At 39.9% G+C, this 20,793-nt stretch overlaps 1 protein-coding gene across 1 annotated transcript in view; it reads left to right on the top strand.

The window, feature by feature from the left end:
- Positions 1-19,582, top strand: part of olfml2a (olfactomedin-like 2A) — a 29,409-nt gene extending 9,827 nt beyond the window's left edge. The window contains exons 2-8 of the mRNA XM_083886036.1: positions 5,125-5,388; positions 6,141-6,248; positions 6,339-6,515; positions 7,723-7,957; positions 11,255-11,560; positions 11,737-11,922; positions 15,431-19,582. Coding sequence (XP_083742162.1) covers positions 5,125-5,388; positions 6,141-6,248; positions 6,339-6,515; positions 7,723-7,957; positions 11,255-11,560; positions 11,737-11,922; positions 15,431-16,035 — 1,881 coding nt within the window. The 3' untranslated portion in view covers positions 16,036-19,582. The remainder of the gene's footprint in view (positions 1-5,124; positions 5,389-6,140; positions 6,249-6,338; positions 6,516-7,722; positions 7,958-11,254; positions 11,561-11,736; positions 11,923-15,430) is intronic.
- The last annotated feature ends 1,211 nt before the right edge of the window (positions 19,583-20,793 follow it).

The following is a 20,793-nucleotide window of genomic DNA, read 5'->3' as shown; positions in this document are numbered from 1 at the left end:
AGGAGCAGCATATTAAGTCAAGTATTTATTAACTGACCAAGGATCAAGAGCTTTCACAACCTTTACCAGATACATACAACAAACAAGTGACAAGAAGTTTAAAGGAAAGTGCAGGATTGGATCTTTAGATGTGTTATTATTCTTAGAATAATACTTTCTTACACAAACAGTTTATTTTGTCTGATTTGTGTGAAGTTTAACCTGCAGTTAAACCCTGAGCGATACAAACATCAACAATGTTAGCAAACAAGCTAATGAACGTCGCCTCAAATGACTGCTCTCCACTGCTACGAGCCATAAACAGCTAACGCGTATGAAAGCGTGAACTCCGTGGCACTGGTCAAACTATGAGTGTTAAAAAAAAGTGTTAACATGAGAGTCAGTGGGAAAATGCCGCGGCGATTCTCCACGTCAATGAAATCGCCCCAAAGAGGCGGGACCATTTAAAACATGACTTGAATCTGATGATTCTAATTGGACAATGACAGATAATATGTCTAGAACACTGATAATAACTACTTTTGCTGGCAGAAACGGTTGAAATGAATATTAGTACTAAGGATCTTTGGAATTGGTTCGGAAAAGAAATTCTCTTTCTCCTAGTTGGTAGTGCTTCGCACAAACCGCCCCTATACACCGTCTGCGCATGGATTTGGCGCTTTACAAATGAAATTGAATTAAATTGAATTGCACTCAGTCCTGTGTGGATTTTGCAAGGGAAGTCTGTGGACAAATAGCTGGTCGTGTGTTATTCGCTCGGCCAATATGGCCCATTTTTGTTTTATCCATGGAAAATAAAAACACTATTATAGCATTTCAGTTTGACATAATTATCCCATTTCCTTGACCTAGTTGTTCGTTTGCAAAATGTATGTATGAATAACTGGGCCTGAAATGAGCTTCCCCTGTTTAAAAGACCAGCAACTGCCACTGACATAAAGTTCTGCATGCTCACCTGAGCTGGAGCTTTAAAGCTCACATAGAGTGGTCCTGTTGCACATATATGTTAGTTATGGAGGTCTACTTACATACATTAACTTGTTTTTATGGTCAAAAACCTCCTAGTTGCTGTAAACGAGCCGATAGAAATCTGTCCTTTTTGAAGCACTTGTCAGCCGCGCTATTTCAGACATAAATCTCGCCTGGGAAGACAGACTTTGTTGTGATTGGCCAGTACCCCGGAAGTGACATTCGGCACACCCGATCTCAGAAGCGCAGCTCCCCCCAATATATATATCAGACACTTTTATTGTGAAATTCTGTGAAATATCTATCATATTATACTGACTAATATAATTAGTGATGGAATATCATGATATGATTTTCACCTCATTTGCCCACCTGTACTAAATGGTTTCCAAAAAACGTTGACTTTTTTCCCACATGGTGAGACTAGATACTTGAGCTACGGCTAAAGCATAAAATCTGACCAGTACAATCTGGATTAAAAGCTGACGTGGAAAAATATATGAAATATGAGAAGAAATGAGCTGGACAAAAGCCAGTATGTATGCTGTACATTTAAATCCTTTGGCATCACAACCAATATGAAGAACAACAATAAGTGAGTCCACTAAGTCCACAAAACTGAGAAAACATGAAGCTCGTCACAAACTTTGTTGCTATTTTCATTGCAAAGGTTTTAGATTTTTGGTTCTTTCCTTGGTTTCCAACGAAATATGTCATTGTGTTTTGTATCAACTAATGCCAGCGGAAGTAAATACAGCTGAGTATTTAATGATGGATCTTTAAATCAATAACATTTTAAATAATAAATGAAAATGCAATTATATAATCGCTTTGATAATTTAAGAATCATAATTTGTTGCCTTCAGAATTGCAGTGGAATCAAATTGTGAGGTACCTAAAGATTTCTACCCCTACAACTAAACTGAAGTTTGTTGTCATCATCAGAAATAGATCATGTGACTTTAGATTGTAGTTCAGATGCTGGTAACAGTGTCGTATCAACATGAATTATATTGCTAAAAATGGGCTGTTACTCACTGAGCACAGAGCAAACTTCATTGCGCAAAAATTATTGTGCACACTTAAAACTATTTGTGGTAATTCGACCTCAAGTATTTTTGCTCTACTCTATTTATTCACCCCAGTCGCATAGTGAATAATGAAGCCAGCTAAAGCTCAACTGTGAGTGTGTCTGTGCAGATGCTGATGTTAAAACTCAACAGGGAAAACACTTTTTTTTAGGTCTGTTGACCTGGAGGTCCATTGACTCCCACAGAAGCTGACCTTCTCTAGAAGTGACGTTTCAACACAGTGATAAAAGCCTATTCTGTGCTGTTTCACAAGAGATTAATTGAAGCTGAGCTTCCACTGGGTTCAATGCGTTGTGCTGCTGTGAGAATAAATGAGAAGTGATAATTGTGTCACATGATCGGTAATAAACAGGTCATTCTGAACAATCTAATCAAAGTTAATCAAGTTCAAGCACTTTTAGTAATGTAATGTAAATACAACAGTACATATTTGACCATTTATTTTATGACAGTTTAGAGGAAGCAGAGCCTTTTCCACTGCTATGTTTAAACATACAGTATATACAGAGTCCTAGGCAATCTGTTGAATTATATAAACAAACCTGAGAAAAAGTATTAAAAATGTTTAAAACATTTTTGTGAAATTTGGAAATGCGTCACAGTTCAAAGTTCACTTGGTTCTTTTTGGAACAGAAGAACTAGCATCATGTCTGTCTATTTTGTGACTTCTGCACAATTATTGCTACTTTATATCACTAATAAAAATACAATATCAAATGAATCATAACTTTGACTCAACAACACATAAGAAAATGGAAAGAAACACATTTCCTAAAGCCTGAATATGTGAGCTATAATCACACACCCCAGGATGTCCATATAAGGCAAGGCTATTCAACTTAAGGCCCAGGGGCCAGATCAGGCCCTTCAAGCAATTTAGACCGGCCCGCGGCCCATTAACCGAATTATACATAATGAATATATTATTAAAAAGCCAATAAAACCGTAGCTTCGCCTATTTCTGGCACTTTGCGACACTTTGCGTCCCTTTTTGGCAAAAACTAGTACAGCTGTAATTGTAGGCGGCCTATGTATGTACCAGAATATTTTGCACTATGGGCCAACTGTAGCCGTACCTGTGTCTTGTTGGTACTGTAACTTTTATTTTTTGCATTAAGAGCCAACTGTAGCAGTTGAACCTGAATATTATTGGTACTGTTACTTATATTTCTGCAAAAATAGCCTTTTGTGGCCATTGCACCTTAATGTTGTTTATATTGTTACCACTAATTTTGTAAGAGCCTTATCCAAATGTTGGTGGTACTGTAACTGTAATCTTTTTGCACTATACGCACATTTTATTGTACCTGAATGTTGGTGGTTTTGTTACTTACCTTTTTAGCACACAACTAGCAGCTATTTCAATAAATAAGTGCTAAATAATTGAAAACATTTTGTGTCTATTTGTATCCGTTTACTGTACATGCAACACAAAATAGTAGTACACTGGCTGGCCCTCCAGAAATTTTAGTTGAATAGCCCTGATATAAGGAGTTGTGTATCATTCCCAGGGCAATTTACCATGGGTGCACCTGTGTGAGCACTAAGGGTTAAAGCAATCATCTCTGGTAAAATGTTTGCTCAGGTTGCCATGCTTTGTTTTCTGTTGATGAAGTAAACTGTGAACATAGCCAGCCAGAGCTCTTTCATAGAGCCTGGCAATCACAGGCCAGCTGGTGATGCATGAGTTATGTTTGTCTCAGGGCTTTCCTCTGAGTCATGCAGGCTAACAACCAAAAGAAGGGAAACATGTGGCTAATTTTCAGGGTTACTTTCCTTCCCGTGCTTTTGTTTCCCTGCAACAGCGTTGGATTTATTATACATGGGAGTCCAGCATGGGTGAGACCAGTGGAATAGATGACTGGAAAGACTCACCACTGGAGGAAGGAAGTGCACAGCTCTGCATACAGTGTGTCTTAATATTTACTCAACCACACCCCATATTTTATGTGCTTGAATAAATCAGGTCTAAATATCTGTGTCTTCCAAGTTATATTCTTATTCAGCCCTGGAGCTGCTTTTTTTTATTTTTTTTATTTTATTTTTTTAAACAATTATAATTTTTTAATTTAAAGCCCTGAAAACACAGATGCATCCACAATGTCTGGCATATGGTGCCTCTATAGACTTGTTAACTCATCTTGGTAAGTAGGGGTGGGATTATATACCATCTCATGTGTATTTTATGTGTCCATGTTTAATTAAAAAAAAAACCATTGAGAATATGTTTATAATGGTGAATTTTTATACCTGGAAGTTGTTTTGAACAAATGTCACATGAATAACACTACATTCCTACAGTGATTTATTTTGCCACAAGCAGTATCCTCCTGACATTCTAGGAAATCGTGATTTATCAAGAGCTTACTTGGGTTAGGGTTAGGTTACAAACTCCTGTTTGGCAGAGTAAAAATAGTCTGTGAAGAACTTTTCCTATGAGAACTTAAACAATAGAGTTTACTTTATTAAGGTTTCAATATATCAACAGCCAAGCAGTCAAAAAAAAAGCCACCACCCCCTACATTAGTGTTTCCAGCTTCTGTTTGTGATCCACTGGGGATCTGTACAGAACTTTACCTGCGTACAGCCATCTTACATAAGCGTGACACAATTCCTCCTGATCTGTTCAGATGTTGTTGAGATAAACACATCTGAACTTGCTCAGTTGTGCGTTATAAGAGATGGGGCTTTTTTGAAACTCATTTTTTTTCTGACATCAGTTGATGATTGAATGGGAACACACTTGGGTCACCACCATCATAAAAAATTCACATTGATCCATAAAGAACTGTCGACAGGGAGTTGTTTACAGGACAAACGTCCTCCTTGGTGGAGGTTAAAAAACATGTCGACATATGAAGCTACTATTTGCATACTGGCTAAAAACAAAATCACATGTTGTCTTTGCAGTCTGAAACACTGAATGTTACAGAATCAACATCTGTACAGATGTGAGCAATGTAAAAATGCACTCTAATGCCAGATGTGAGATGAACGCGGCCTCTAACAGCGATCTTCAATCTTTTCTGCTAAAATTGAAAAATGAATGTTTTCTTGCCTCTAGATCTTTGGGGAGACGGAGCCCGTCCGCATGACATCAGAGGGCTCAGACTGTCGCTGTAAGTGCATCATGCGGCCTCTAAGCAGGGACGCGTGCCAGCGGCTGAAAAGTGGCGCGGTCCGTGTGGAGGACTTCTACACGGTGGAGACCGTTAGCTCCGGATCGGACTGCAAATGCTCGTGCACAGCACCGCCGTCCTCCCTCAACCCTTGTGAGAACGAGTGGAAGATGGAGAAGCTGAAGAAACAGGCTCCTGAGTTGCTTAAGGTGAACATATAGCTCAAAGCTACCATGATCTAAATGGTTCTGAATGTGTCACTATGTGATAGCAAATGTCAAACTAACTAATAACTGTGCTAACCTCAAGTTTGGGCTACTCTTTGGCCAACATGTTCGCTATCTATTTTAATAGTAAATTATGCAAATAGTAAAGGTATATGTTATTAGATGAGCCTTTTGTTAAGTGGTTTAAATCTGTTTTCTTGTGTCTCTGCTGTCAGCCATAGAGAACAATCAACACAAAAGCCTTAAGTATACTTAGCACTTCCTGGTCTTCCTTAACTGTATATCAGATGAACATAAGCCATTATTTAATCCACAATCAATATATAGAAATTGCATTGGGTAATGGGACAGTGTGTGAAATAGATCAAAAAGAAAAAGCAATCCGTCCAGTTTTAAAGCATGAAAGTGCCTTACTCAACTCTGACCTCTCTTGAATTGTATGTCACACTATCATTTTTCACTAGCTGCATGTACTGTGTGCACCATATCTTAACCTATGGATCACCCCAATCTCTTAAGGAAGTAATTACATTTAAAAGGAAAGATTGAAAAAAAGAAAAGAATGAAGCACAGACTGAGAGCAAAAGTGCTGCCCATTGAGTGTGGATGTAAAAAAAAAAATCATTATTTTGGAGGCCACTTAAGTGATTACTGCAGTTAAACAGAGGCCCATGTAGCTGTCAGCACTGTGTTGATGAGATTGTTTCTTTGCATTTTTTGGCCTGAATGATCAGCTCCAGAGTATGGTGGACCTCCTCGAGGGAACCCTTTTCAGCATGGATCTACTGAAAGTGCACTCCTACATCAATAAAGTGATGTCGCAGATGAACACGCTGGAAGAGGTAAGCAGCAAAAAGCTTCCTCATATGGTTTATACTTGGGGGGTTGGTGGGAAAGATGGATTGATATGATGCTGTGATGCCTCTTGACAGACAATCAAGACTAACCTGACCCGGGAGAATGAGTTTGTGCGAGACAGCATGACGAGCCTCACCAACCAGTTCAAGAGGTACGAGAACTACTCCAACGTTATGATGAGCATCAAGAAGGAGATCTCCAGCCTCAGCCTGCAGCTGCTACAGAAGGACTCTGCTGATACTAAACCCCAGGTTAGATTTGGTCGTGAGCATCGTTGACTGTTAACTGGGACACACTAGAAACTTCTCAGATGAACTAGTGCCGGGCAGTATACCGATGCACACTTACTGAAGTGCAAAAACAATAAAACAAAAAAGAAGAAGAGAACAAACAAGGTATCACAGATGTTTGAGGATCATAATAACGGTTCAAATCTCACGTCAGGCTGCAAATAACAATTATTGGGCCAATTCCAATTCCTATCTTAACCCTCAATCTTAACCCTCAAGCTCAACCCTTAATCTTAACTGGCCCTCAAAACCAAGTGTTGAGGGTTATTTTGTCACTTAGAAATGGGACACCCCTTAAATGCAGATACGTCTTCAGACTGTAGGGGGCAGAATAACGTGAAAGCTGCGTCCAGTCTGTCAACTCCAAAAAAGAAGAAGAAGAACACATTTACGTCAGGATTATTTATTTATTATTTTATTTCAGTCAAGTTATTAGGTTGTCAGTTAGTTATAAGATGATACTCATACAAATACCACAACCACGGACATATTCAGCTGACAGTTACCACACACCACGGCTTATTGAAAAGTAAACGATAGCGAACGATCGCGTGTGCGCACCGGCCGGCTATTGACAAAAGATCGTAAAATAAAAATAAATGTTGCGCAACAATGACGTCAGTAATACATCATCTTGGATGCTCTGCAACTGAAGGTAGAACAGGACGAAACAGGCCAATTTGCACCAAAAAGAACAGCTGTGTCTATTGTTTGGACATTTTTGGGGGGGTTTAAAATGTCTGACCATGAACCAAACAATGGATGGAAACAGGGGTAGGGGTAGGGTTTCAACAACTAAGATTAAAAGGTGTTTTAGACACCAATTACAGACTATAGGTTTTGATAAAAAACAAAATACCTAAGTACAGACAACACTGACCACTTCACAGCTTCAGGACAGACTTTTGATTCCCATCAGTTTGAAGATTCGAACAAATCCCCCCTAGAAAGATTAAAACAGTTAAATTATAGTTAATATTGTTAAAGTTTATCATGTGGTAATACTCCATTAATAAATACTGACTTTAAAACCATACAAATGTGTCAGAAAAAGCAATGATATATATTTTTCCCAAATTGTCCGGCCCTTGTGTGGGTGGATAATTGCATGCTGTGTCAGATGAAGGTTGTGTCCTAACATAGTGTTATATGGATATGCTTTTCACAGGATACCAATGGTGCAAGAACTGTAAAAGCACTCAACAAAAAGGCGTCTGCTGTCAAACCTCCTCTGAAACCACCCAAAGAAAAGGTCGTTAAGCCCACAAAAGAGGTTGTTAAACCTGGGAAACCAGTCAAGCCCAACCCTACAGCCAAAGCCAAGGTGGCAGGCCACCAGCCTGGTGTGGTGAGGGGCATCACGTATTACAAGGCTGCCAAGGCCAGTGATGAGCATGGAGAAGGTGAGGGTTTTTAATCCTCTAAAGGAAACATTGTGCTCACACATTAGCTGCGTTTGCTCTCCCATCTGTGTGTGATAATCAGCGTGTGATCCCGAAGAGTGTTGAAAACGATCCAAAGTAGTTTCTTTTGCTGGATCAGGGTCAGGCTCCAGCCACAGCTCTGCATGTTTTACAAACACAGTGAAAATAATCATCGCCTGGTTTAAGTTTCCAATAGAGGACAATGTGAAGTTCGGTCTCGGCCTTACTGTCTAGAGTTTGCATGTTCTCCCTGTGTTAACTGGACACTCTGATTTGCCTGTATGTATGAATGTGAGAGTGAATGGTTGTTCGGCTCTATATGTTGTGGAGGATAAAGCAGCAGACAATGGATGGACAATGTCTGTAATCCGCATATGTGTGGCTAACAAGATCCTCTCAATACAAGATTGACTCCTATTTTGCTTTCAGCAAAGCTGCTGTAGTCAGGGTGGGATTGGATTGCTGCTGCTGCACATTCAGGAAGCAGGAAATCCAAATCTTTTATTGACAAAATACAGGGAGGTGTTGCAATGCTGTGTTAATGGAGCACTGCCATGTCCATGATATGCCTCAGCTTCACTGCTCACAACAATGTGAGGGGACTCTCTTTACATCTAGTTGAATGAATGGGTATGCTGAATCTCAGCCAGTCCAGCCACCTGGCAGATCACTGAAACCAATCAGCTTCTAATCAATTATTTGATATTATTTCTTTATTTCTGATACTGATTCCAATACCTGAATTTTACATACAGCCAGTACTAAAATGATTTAAACAAAATAAGGTATTTTAACAGCTTTGAGTTACTAACCATGTATGGGAGTGATCATTGGTATCTGGATCTTTATCACCATTTGTTGTGTTAAATTAAACATTTCATATTTATAGTGGGTGGGTTATTGGCAAGTGAGATGACACATATTTGATGAGGAAAATATTGATCAGTTCTTACACCGTACACCGGTAATGCTGTGAAATGTATACATTACTGTAGGTATACCGTTTATACACATTAGCACGAGCATGCAGTTTTAGGTGACATCAAAGCCCATCCATACATCATACAGTTGTTCTGCCCCTGGTCTCTTTCTTCTGTCTCTACCTCATCTCCCTCTTTTCCTTTCTCTCTCCCCTATCTGTCCACCACCTCTCCTCTTTCCCCCCATTTTTTCCTTTCACCCCAACCAGTCGAGGCAGATGGCTGCACATCTTTGAGTCTGGTTCTGTCAGAGATTTCTTTGAGTTTTTTTTCTCTCCACTGATGCCTATGTTTGCTCATTTTATGAATTGTTGGGTTTCTCCTCTCTCCATGATGTTGTCTATGTACAGTGCCTTGAGATAATGTATGTTGTGATTTGGCGCTATACAAATAAAATTGATTTGAATATGAATTAAATTGAATCACTAGTATCATCACCATATTACTTGACTTGCCCGAAGCAGTTTTTCAGCTGTATTAGAGGCTGTCCTGATACTAGTATTGATATCAGAGCGTATATGTGTCATAGATATGATAGCATCTAGCACAGACTCCGACAACAAACTACCAGGTGCATAGCAGTTGTCTGTTAGGAGCCCCCTCTCAACTATTTGTAACTAATTGAGATGCAGATGGATTTGAATTTTAGACAACTTAGACAAAAATATAAATGCAGTACTGTGGTATTGTCTGCACATGTGTGAAGCATAAATGCTGCAGAGAATGGTGTGGTACTTTAAAGTCAATATGAGATCTTCATCACTAGATCAAAAATGTTTAAAGGCATCTTTGATCTCCATCGTAATCAAGTAACAATCGAATACAGGATGTGTCCCATCTGCTTCACTAAATCCAGATGGATGTCATGTCCATTATTTATTAGTGTTTATTAGAGTTATTATTGTCTTCTTTCATGAGCTCTTCACACTCAGCCCGGGACACTTTGGTTAAAACAGGTTTGCTTTATTGTGGAGTCTAGTTGCGTTTAGTGGCAGGTCCGCCATAAACATCTGCTGTTAATAGTAAAAAAACATATCTGACGATACTCTCCACCCCAGCCTTCATTGTGTCCATGTGTTCATGTCGTGTCAGGAGGGTCTGCTCCTTATGTTGCACGCTGTAATCTCATCACATCTGTCTGGCAGCACAGGACGTCTATGTATGAGGACCAGAAGGAGAGCAGCCGCTCACTCTGTCAGGATAATCTTTGATTTTTTTTTTTTTTTTACATTAGAGCAGTGTTTATTGATGTTTGAAACTACAAAAAAGGAAGGAAGATATATTTTTACTACTACTTACATCTATTGTTGGTGGCTTTCTGCTATTAAGACCATCAGAGGATGCAAATGTTCTTTGTACAAGAGAAATACAGTCATCCATGCGACTGGTCCACATCTAAAGGCAAAGTTATTAACTTGATCCAAATGGCAGGCTAAACCCTTTCATCAGCCTTCATGAAAGGATGAGATGCAATGAAATCTCTGCTCAAAGGCACTGATGATGCTGTACTGTATTGTTCACATGAAAAGAGAGGGGGGGGGGGTTATAGTAAGATGCTTCTAATTAGCTTAACATCTAAATCGGGGTCTGAAGAAGAGGTAGTTTGGAGCTCTGAGAGGAGCTGTTTTCCATTTAGTTTTATTTCGTTGCATTTGGTTTTAGCTTTTCTGACCAGAAAAAGAAAATCTTGCCCTCAAGAAATTTGGCAGTGCGAATCCTGGTTCTATGTGTTTTCTCTGTGTGTTTTCCGGTTTCCTCCCACACTCCAAAAACATGCAGAGGTTAATTGCACACTCATTAACTGTAGATATGAACATGAGAGTAAATACATCTCTGCATGTTGGCCCTGCGATGGATTGGCAATCTGTCCAGGGTGTAACCCAACCTTTTGCCCTATGTCAGTTGGGATTGTTGGGAGTGACCAAAAACCTGTCAAGAACATATCGTTTTAATTCAAAAACTTTAGCTTTTAGCTTTTTGAATCAGATTTTAATTATAGTTAGTTCCTTGCATTTTTTTGTAACTTTGTAAGTTACGATGTGGAAAGCTTTGAAAACATGTTTGGTGCTCAAACAGAACAGTAAAGTCACGAGTCTTCACACTACTGCCTCATATGGTGTAACAACAAGAACAAGAAGCAGCTTGTTTACAGCATTACTGTCCTCTACCATCAGTTGACATCAAAACTGCCTGTCCTTGTTTGACCATGCGCTGTTTTATCAAATGAAACTTTGAAGAATGTGTTGATTCTTTTATCTTCTGGCCTGATTTTTTACTCTCATCTCTTCCTTGGCAGAGAATGCTGCCAAAACATTCACAGTCCACCATGTCACAGAAAGCCAGTCTGAGGATGGAGGAGCTGAAATGATCCTGGAAACTGTGGAGGCCTCTGTGGCTGAGCCCATTGACACCACTGCGGTTCCCACCATGAGAACCACCACCACCACCACCACTACAACACCTACAACTACAAGAACCACAACTACCACCACTACACCCACAACCACCACAAGCACAGTGGCATCTGAAAATCCAGCTCCGACCATTGTGCTAATGCTCGACAACTCCAACAACAACAGTCGGCCCAGTCTTCACAGAGCAGGTTTGTGCGAAACCAAGATTTTGAGTACGCGGTGACAGTGGCAGTTACTCATGCAAGCGTTTGGGTTCACCCTGCCAAGAAAACTTTGACTGTGAAATTGATTTAACTAATCCCATTTTAATGCCAGCCATTCTTCCCCAGGCAAACAAGTGAAATGTTACGCTTGTTTCTTCTAGGGAAGATCCTGAACTGTGAAGGGACTCTGGAATCCATTGAGGAGCCAGAGAAACAGCACAGTTATGGGCGAAATGAGGGAGCCTGGATGAAGGATCCCCTGGCGAAAGACAACAAGATTTATGTCACTAATTATTACTATGGTAACAACCTGGTGGAGTTCCGCAACCTGGACAACTTCAAACAAGGTGAGCTTCATCATTTTGAATTGGTAGGTTTAACAGACTTATTGAAACATCCTGATAGCAGTGAGTTGCTATAATCCGATCTAGATGTATCAAAAGAATGAACAAATTTTCAGCATCCTTTAAGAAGAAAATGTTTCTCATTATCATTGTGTTTGGCGGGGAGAAGACGGCTGTTCTGTAAATAAGCGTTATGTGTGAATTAAATGACATATCCTGGTCAAAAATAACTCCAAGGTTACTCACAGTGGAACTGTATAATAACCTGTATATAACCGTATAATGACGTCAGTTTTGTCTGTTTAAAAGTAGAAAGTTACAGGTCATCCAGGACTTAATGTCTCTGAGACATTCCTGGAGTTGAACAAACTGATTTATTTCACCCAGTCTCATTCATAAATAAAGCGGAATGTCATTTGCATGTTTCTAATAATGTTCCATAAAGAAAGCATATACAAGGTAAACAATATAGGCCCAAGCACAGAGCCCTGTGGAACTCCACAATCCAGCAAAGGGCAGTACCACAGATCCCAAGAGTCTGCTCCAGTCTCTATAATAGAATATCATGATCAATGGTGTAAAATGCAGCACTAAGATCTAAAAGGACAAGTATAGAGATTAGACCATTATCTAAGCCCAAAAGAAGTTTGTTTGTCCAGTTACTCTGGACAAAACATTTAGGTCTTGTGCATTTTTCCTTGTCCATCTTCACTCAACGTTGAACAAACACAGCTCCACAGCTGCAGTGAGGAGCAGCAGCTGCCTTAAGTAGCCAAATTCAAATACAAAGTTTATGGTTTTAAGACTCACAGTACTGTGATTTGAAGCATGTAGAGGCTTCTTCGAAACTTCAACTTGCACAATTTTGAAAAAAAAACAAAACACTTTTCTTTGTTTACAATTTCCGTTTTTTTGTGTTTGTTTTTTTTTTTTTAATTGTGCAAGTTGAAGTTTCAAAGAAGCCACTGTGATTTCAAATCACAGTATTGTGGGTCTTAAAACCATAAACTTGTAATTGAATTACGGTTGTTTGATCGCTGTGAAACTGTTTAGTGCCCGAACAACATGTCTTTTAATAATCCACTGTGCATTTCAGAACGTTATGTGGCTGCATTGTTATTAACCAGCTTCAGGGTCCAGCTCAAACATTTATGGGGCCCAAAGCTGAATTTGATTTGTTCCTCAATAAATTGCATTAACTATAATATAGCTGTGTTATTTACTCCAAACCAGTATCACTCTTGTTTAAAATGCTGATGTGCTTGAATAATGTGTGAATGACACAGCTTTGTGTATGAAGTATTGAATGATTTAGCAACTAGCTGAGAGTTAGCACATCATCAGCTCATTCAGTAACAGACTGATCCATCCACACTACACCACAATGCCACTTGCCAATGTATTTCATTTGATTTGATGTTAGAAATATGTATCTATCATTGATCCTTCTTACTCTTAAGTATATATAGTGCATTTTTTTTTTCATTTTTATGAAACAAAAAAAACCAGATGATGGAAATATGACTACATGAGTGTAAGGACAATAAATGATAACAGAATAAGCTAATAGCAAGATAAAGTGGCAAACATATTTCCAAAATCTCCAGTGAGCCTGTGATTCAGTGGCTATACTCACAGAGTATTAGCAGATATGCTATCTCATGCAAAACACAATTTTAATTAATAGTGGACATTTTCTCTAATGACGTTGTTTGACAGTGATTCATGCTGATCATCGAGCAAGCTCTGTGAGACTGATGAGATCTGTGGAATGCATGTCTTGGTTGTTTCATGGCTTCAGTGGGTGGGAAAGTCAACCTCTTCCACATCCAAGTCAACTGAAGAATTGGATTACACTCACTCTAAGAGAGCTAAGATGATCTCCCCTAGTAGGACTGGAATTGTTGATCTAGATGTGTTTTGACAAAGGGCTTTCTAACATGTGAGGTGTCCTGCAGTGTGGTGAGCTCACAGCTGTGTGCGCTTGACTTGATATCTTGGTCAGTGGTGGTGATGCCTGCTGCTCCCTGACGTGATCTGTCCTTTCAACTGGGCACAGTTGGGAGTGATGGTGGTGGCGGTGGTGGCAGTGGTGGGGGAGGATGGGTGGGGTTTGAGGTTCAACTGCACATAGTTTATGTATTTTTCTTTTATTATCATTATCTAAATCAGACTTCCTGAGGGTAGAAGGTTAACATAGCAGATGGGATGTGATTAGAAAACACCCCGAGTCCTCCAGTGTGTTTAATCGGCAGTGAGCTCCTGTCTACACTGTCTCACAGTCACATGAAAGCGAGTGTGTATACACAGTATGGCATAGTGAAAATACTGCCTATATGCTCTTTGAGGGTCATACTGTGTGCAAAAAATAATGAGTAAAGTATATAATCAACTCACCGAGGTCTTAAAATTTGTGCTGCGGCATTAAAGTTAACACATGGCGCGTTTCCAATGACGACTGACCCGAAAAAGACTGATGTCATGTTTAACTGCGTTAGTTGTCGGAGACTTATTTTAACAATCGGGAGTCACGTAAACATGACGTCACACGTGTCTTTTTCCGGTCAGTCGTCAGGGAAACGCGCCATGCCGACGCCATATTGCAGGTTTGTGAAAATTCTTTCATTAAAAAAAATTATATATATATGTATATATATATTTACATATATATATATAAAACTGACAAGACTAATTATATAATAGTGTGTTAATAGTGCCGAACTGTTCCTAAAACTCTTTAAATCCATAGAAATATGTGCTTTTATTCAAGGTAGCTGACCTTTTAATAATGTCATTTCCTTTACCTGTGATTGTGAAATAACCATGGAGGCTCTACAGAACACAAAGAAGCACAAGGTGTTCAGTGCACACAAATTCCACTCTCCTACATACATATTCTCTCCAGGTCTCTCCTGTATATTACACAATGTGTGACTGTATGACACAACCACAATTGTCCATTTGACAGCTACAACTTCCAGGGAATGAAACAGGAGTGAGGAAGGAAATATTTTGTGCTACATATTAGCCAGTGTATTGTCTTTTTTTTGGACATTTTATTGTGTGTATGGATAATGGATGCTGTGACTGGACCAGTTCCATGATTCCCTCATATTTCAGCCACCGGTGTAAGTAGACACACATTGATGATGTTTAAAATGGTTTGAGTCTCTAGTCTATAAAGGTTCTCATTCATCCATGTCATAGTTATCTTCTGTAGTTCTGCTGTAGGGCTAACTAACAACTAACATTTGTCGTTAGCTGTAGGCAACAGGACTTGCTTCAATCAGGTTTGCTATTGTTTGAATATTGTTGTAAATGTGCTAAAAAGTGACTTTCAAAAATTCACACCAAACATTGTTGAAGCTAAATGTTAGCTAAATGTGACAAAATATTGCAGTTATTTTCAGCATGTGCTGCTTTACAAACTGCACCTCATAAATAGCAGCTATGCAGTAAAAACTCAGTATACAACAGACTTCATAATAAATATGTTCTTTTTTTGTCCTAGGGCGCTGGAGCAACCTTTTCAAATTACCATATAACTGGATTGGAACAGGCCATGTGGTTTATAATGGCGCTTTCTACTACAACAGAGCCTTCACCAAGAACATCATCAAGTATGATCTGAGGATGCGATACGTAGCAGCCTGGACACTGCTGCATGACGTGGTCTATGAGGACACCACCCCATGGAAATGGAGGGGTCACTCAGACATTGATTTCGCAGTGGATGAAAGTGGCCTGTGGGTGATATACCCTTCTGTGGACTATGACTACAACCAGCAGGAGCTGATTGTCATCAGTAAACTGGATCCCGGTGACCTGTCCTTGAAAAAAGAAACAACCTGGAGGACAGGTCTCAAGAGGAACTCTTACGGGAATTGCTTCATCATCTGTGGCGTCTTGTACGCCGTCAATGTGTACAACCAGAAAGAGGGTGAGGTGAACTATGCTTATGACACCCACACCAGCAGTGATGCCATCCCACACCTGCCCTTCATCAATGAGTTTGCCTATACTACCCAGATTGACTACAACCCCAAGGACAAGGTTTTGTATGCGTGGGACAATGGCCATCAGCTGACATATCAGATTAACTTCCTCGAACAGTGACCACAGCTAGTTTGTGCTCTAAATAAGAGCACGGTAGGCCTGCCAGTATGGCACCTACTGTATATATAGAAAGAACATGCTCAGTATTTGAAAACAAACATGCAGGCATATTGGACTAAACAGGACAGAAGACGAATCTACACCAGCCTTCAATTACCAATTAATGCTTGATGTGACCTCACTAAACAACACACTTACATGCCTCAAAAATGTATTGGGTTGTGTTTGTAAATTATGTCAATAGAATGAGATGTAAACAGTGGAAATAATCAAATGGGTTGAGTTAAATTTCATTCGGCAGGGGTAGAGAGTTTTATATATCTTCGCTTAGAGATTGTCAGCAGGCTGGCTAAAAAGAAGAGATACATACAATAGTTATTATTGGTGAGCTGAAGGGCCAATCTGAAGCTTGCATTTTGGATTAATCTCTATATGATGTACATGAGTATATGTTGGAAGGGCCTGAAAACTTGTTCAGACATGAGTCAATTGTTATAGAAACCAAAGGGTATTCATATCAAGATTGGCACACTATTTTCCTCAGGCTAGCAGTTAGCATGTTCCTCTAGTCTTCAAAGAGTTCAGCTGTGAATGAGGGAAGAGGATTAGTCTGAGGAGATGAGACTGAAGAAACGAGAAAGATTATGACAGACTGGGTTGGAGTAAGCGTTTACTAATTCCAGAAGATTGCAGTTAATGCAACATCATGGACACAAGCTGCAGTTAAACCAAATAGAAGAAGAGTTAATAAGGGCAAAGCATGGAGCCTGTTCCATGTTTGGTTGTCTGCAGAGGTCCACTACACTCTTAGAAATAAAAGTGCAGTAGAACCATATAAGGTTCTTCAGCTTGTCCTCATAGGAGAACCCTTTTTGGCTCCAGGTATAACCTTTTTATAAAGGTTCCAACTGGAACCCTTTTGGAGGGTTCCACCAAGAACTCTTTTAATACCCTTTATTCAGGAAAGGGGTTTTAAAGGGTTCTCTGTATCAACATGGTTCTTACCGGAACCATTAGTGTTACCAAGAACCCTTGAAAAACCTTTTCTTCGGGAAAGGGTTTTTCAGAAGCAAATAGTTCCAGGTAGAACCTCAGCCCTTGTAGAAGGACCCTTTTGGAACCCTTATTTGATTAAGAGTGTAGGGTCCTAGCAGCTAAGCACAGACACTTGCTTGAGGTTATGCGAGAGGACGTGAGCTGGTACACAGACATATAAACCTCAATGCTCAACAACTATCAGAAACTGCGGCAACGAGAATGGAATGTGAGATCATGTACGCATGCACAGAACACGAGACTGACGCGGTCCCTTGTGTAAGTATGACTCAAACCACGGCTTGTACACACTTTCGAGGTCGTATTTTTCTGTCCTTATCTGACCTAGCATGAGATAATATTGACCGAACCCAACAGACAGCTCATGTTTTTGTTCGACTGTCACACAGGTGCTTGTAGCCTTAATTTAGAGAAAGGGGGAAGTGAGGGAGAGGGGATAAATGTGACCATATCTGATCCAAGTCTGACAATTATTTATGGCTTGTTGCCAAACTCAGTCTTATCCGACAGGTCCTTGAGGGTCCTGATGGCCTCATAACGGGTATCCATGCTCTGACACAAGTGGAAATGTAAAATAACTCTCTGCAGACACAGAATGTGGAAAGTATGACCCAGGTGTTAGCAGATGCTAATGAAGTGGTACATGCAGGTCTTGAGTGCTGAACATAGCTCTATTTATTTTCAGCCTTGTCTTGAAAAATCTATATTTATATTTACAAGCAAGCTATTGTATTAGATAATGGAGCTTAATTTAACAACCAACATAAGGTTTCTCAGATGCCTCCTCTTTTTCCTTTCATTGGACATTTTTGCCCATCCAAAAAGTCATACTGTAATAATTGTAACTGTGTTAACCAAAAAGGATGGTTCAGGGAGTATGAGATTGACAAATAATCACTCAGCTGCAGGAGACACAGAAGCTCACCCTCAGTGAAAACATGGCTGCAGGGACGTAATGGTGTGTTCCAGTTATAGTAGGAAGTTCAGAGTCAGAAGTGTTAACTGGAGCCCCTTCTCAGGTTGGATCCAGTTCCAGCTCTACAAAATCGGAATTCCAAGATGGCTGCCACTCATGCTGCTGTGTTTGTGTGTGCAAAATACTGTGTAAAGCATTGTTATGGGCTGGTATTGCTAACAATAGCTAACAATGGCTACCTAGTAAATGGAACAGTCAGCCACCTTACAGATTCGAACCTAATAAATTCCACATTTTCACATATTGTTGGCGACCATAATGTCCTGACCTTAACTCCATTGAGTATCTTTGAGATGTGTTGGAAAAGACTTAAGACAGAGGTCCTACTCCATCAGCATCGATACAAGATGTTGGCGAAAAGCTACAATGCAATTGTGGACTGAATAAATGTTGTGATATTGTATTAGCTTATTGAAAAAATGCCATGGTGAATACATGTCCCGTTAAGCTAAAGGCGATCCAACAAAATAATAGTGTGTGCAACTTTTTTTGGGCCAGGCAGTGTATTTAGTTCAGCCCTCTGACATTTAACTCACCCAAGAGATTATTTCTGCCTCCAGGTAAGTTCTGCTTCTGAGAAATGTTATTAAAACTTAATTATTCGTCCATCTAGTCCATCCTGTCATTGAGCACTTTGACCATGAACTTTCTTTGTTTATTACTCTGGCCTCATGATGCTTCTTGTCTCTTTACCATTGATGTTGATTGTAATATGAACTCCAAAACAGCGAGAGTAAGCTTTTAAGCTTAGGCTTTTATATTTACAGGAATTCATTCAACATTTAATATCATGCAACTTTTTGGCAGTTTGCATCTTATTAATATTCATGTTGATGCATAAATGATGTATAACCACTACATTTGTTCTGATTACTGTGTGTTTGAACATTTTCATCTCAGTGTAAATTATGATCCACGATCAGCCATGCTAATATAAATGTGCACCATACCGTGAGCTCTTCCATCTTCAATAAGCAAAATGAACATTTTGATTTCTGACTGTGCCAGACAGTACATTACCAGGCAAATAATGAGATTGTTGGGGCTTTGGGGCTAACCCTAACCCCTAGACCAGTGGTTCTCAAAGTGCGGCCCAGGGGCCAATGGTGGCCCGCAGAAACAATTCTCGCGGCTCCCAATGAATAACAGTTGATAGTTTTAATCCAGGAGCTACAAAGCTTGTTAAATGTTTATTGGACATTACTGGATACAGACCAATAAGTGTAAACTGTAGAACTGCAATCTGGTCATTAAAATGATTACAAATGGGATTTATTTCTGTTTTTTTTCCTTTGGCGGCCCTCAGTCCAATGTTGGGTTCCTAAATTGGCCCTCGGGTATCAAAACTTTGAGAACCCCTGCCCTAGACACTTAAGATAACAATTACAACACTGCATAGTGTTTTCAAGCTATCACAACCAGCTGCATTATTTTCCCTGTTCTTGAATCAGTCAGTTTCATTGCATGCTAATTGCAATTTTTTCCCATTTGCAAACTCTTTGTACTTAAATTTCATGAAATGTAACACAACACTTGAAAGCAGCTGCGCCTGTGATATGAAATAAAATTTCCACAACAAATGTCAGCTGTGAGATTTATAAATCCATCTGCAGTATAAACATTCGGTACATGTTCATACCATGGGAGAACAAAACTTGCCTTGCCCAACCCAGCTGCTGAAGGGATGATGACCAGAGTGACTCAGTTCTTCTCATTTGTGGATAACAGCTCTCATGAGTTATGTTCAGTTCTGGGGTAGAGGTCGTGGTGCTCCAGTGATCTCAGTCCAAAATGACATTCAAAGAAGGAGGCTTTGGTTCATGGTAATACAGGCATGGCTGTCTGATTTCTTGGCTGGGGATTTGAAAAGATCAGCTCCAGTCATGCAACTTTGGAGAGAGACAAAGAAAATAAATCAAGAGCTGAAATGTGGGTGTGGTAGGCCCATGCATGTGGGCTTCATTTAAGAAAATCAAATCTCACTCATTGTCTACCACTTTATCCTTCACATGAAGGTCCAGGTGATATAGTGCGAAAGGCAGGTGCACCCTGGACAGGTCGCCAGTCCATCACAGGTCCAATTCACATTCCCATTCACTCTCACATCACATTTAGAGTGTCCAATTAACCTGTGCATGTTTCTGGACTGTGAGAGGAAGCCTGGTGTACTTTAACAAACTAACATGGACACAGGAAGAATGTGCAAACTCCACACAGAAAAGTCCTCAGTCAAACCGGGATTTGGACAGGTGATCTTCCTGCTGTGAGGCAACAATGCTAGGTGCCATCAAATCCCTAGTTCCGTTTAAAGAAGCATGCACTGTTGTATTTTTACACATAGAAAATGAAGTTCATTAATGAGTATATGTTGATGAGTGTAGCACTAATGGTGCATCCAATCATGAACTCACGAAAGGCTGGCGCGTTGTCAGGAGGAACAATAATGTCCACACAAGTAGAGGTGATGAACAGTGACAATTCACATGACCTATGCTGTGCCTCATGGTGAACACAGAGACCCCTCCTGTTGCTAAATCAGGACCCGACTTGATCCTGTTCACATCACCAGGGGCCTTCCTGTATATCAGCATCACACACTCTTCATATTTCCTCATGTCCTGATGGTGCTCAGGGTGTAAAGCCTTTGTCCCTGTGTTTCATGCCACAGTAAACTGCCTGAACATGCCCAGGAACTGCGAGGTTGAGCCCATTATATTCATGTTCAA

Source organism: Microchirus variegatus, assembly GCF_963457635.1.
Source record: "Microchirus variegatus genome assembly, chromosome: 3".
NCBI lineage: Eukaryota > Metazoa > Chordata > Actinopteri > Pleuronectiformes > Soleidae > Microchirus > Microchirus variegatus.
This window is presented reverse-complemented; position numbering and strand designations above follow the sequence as displayed.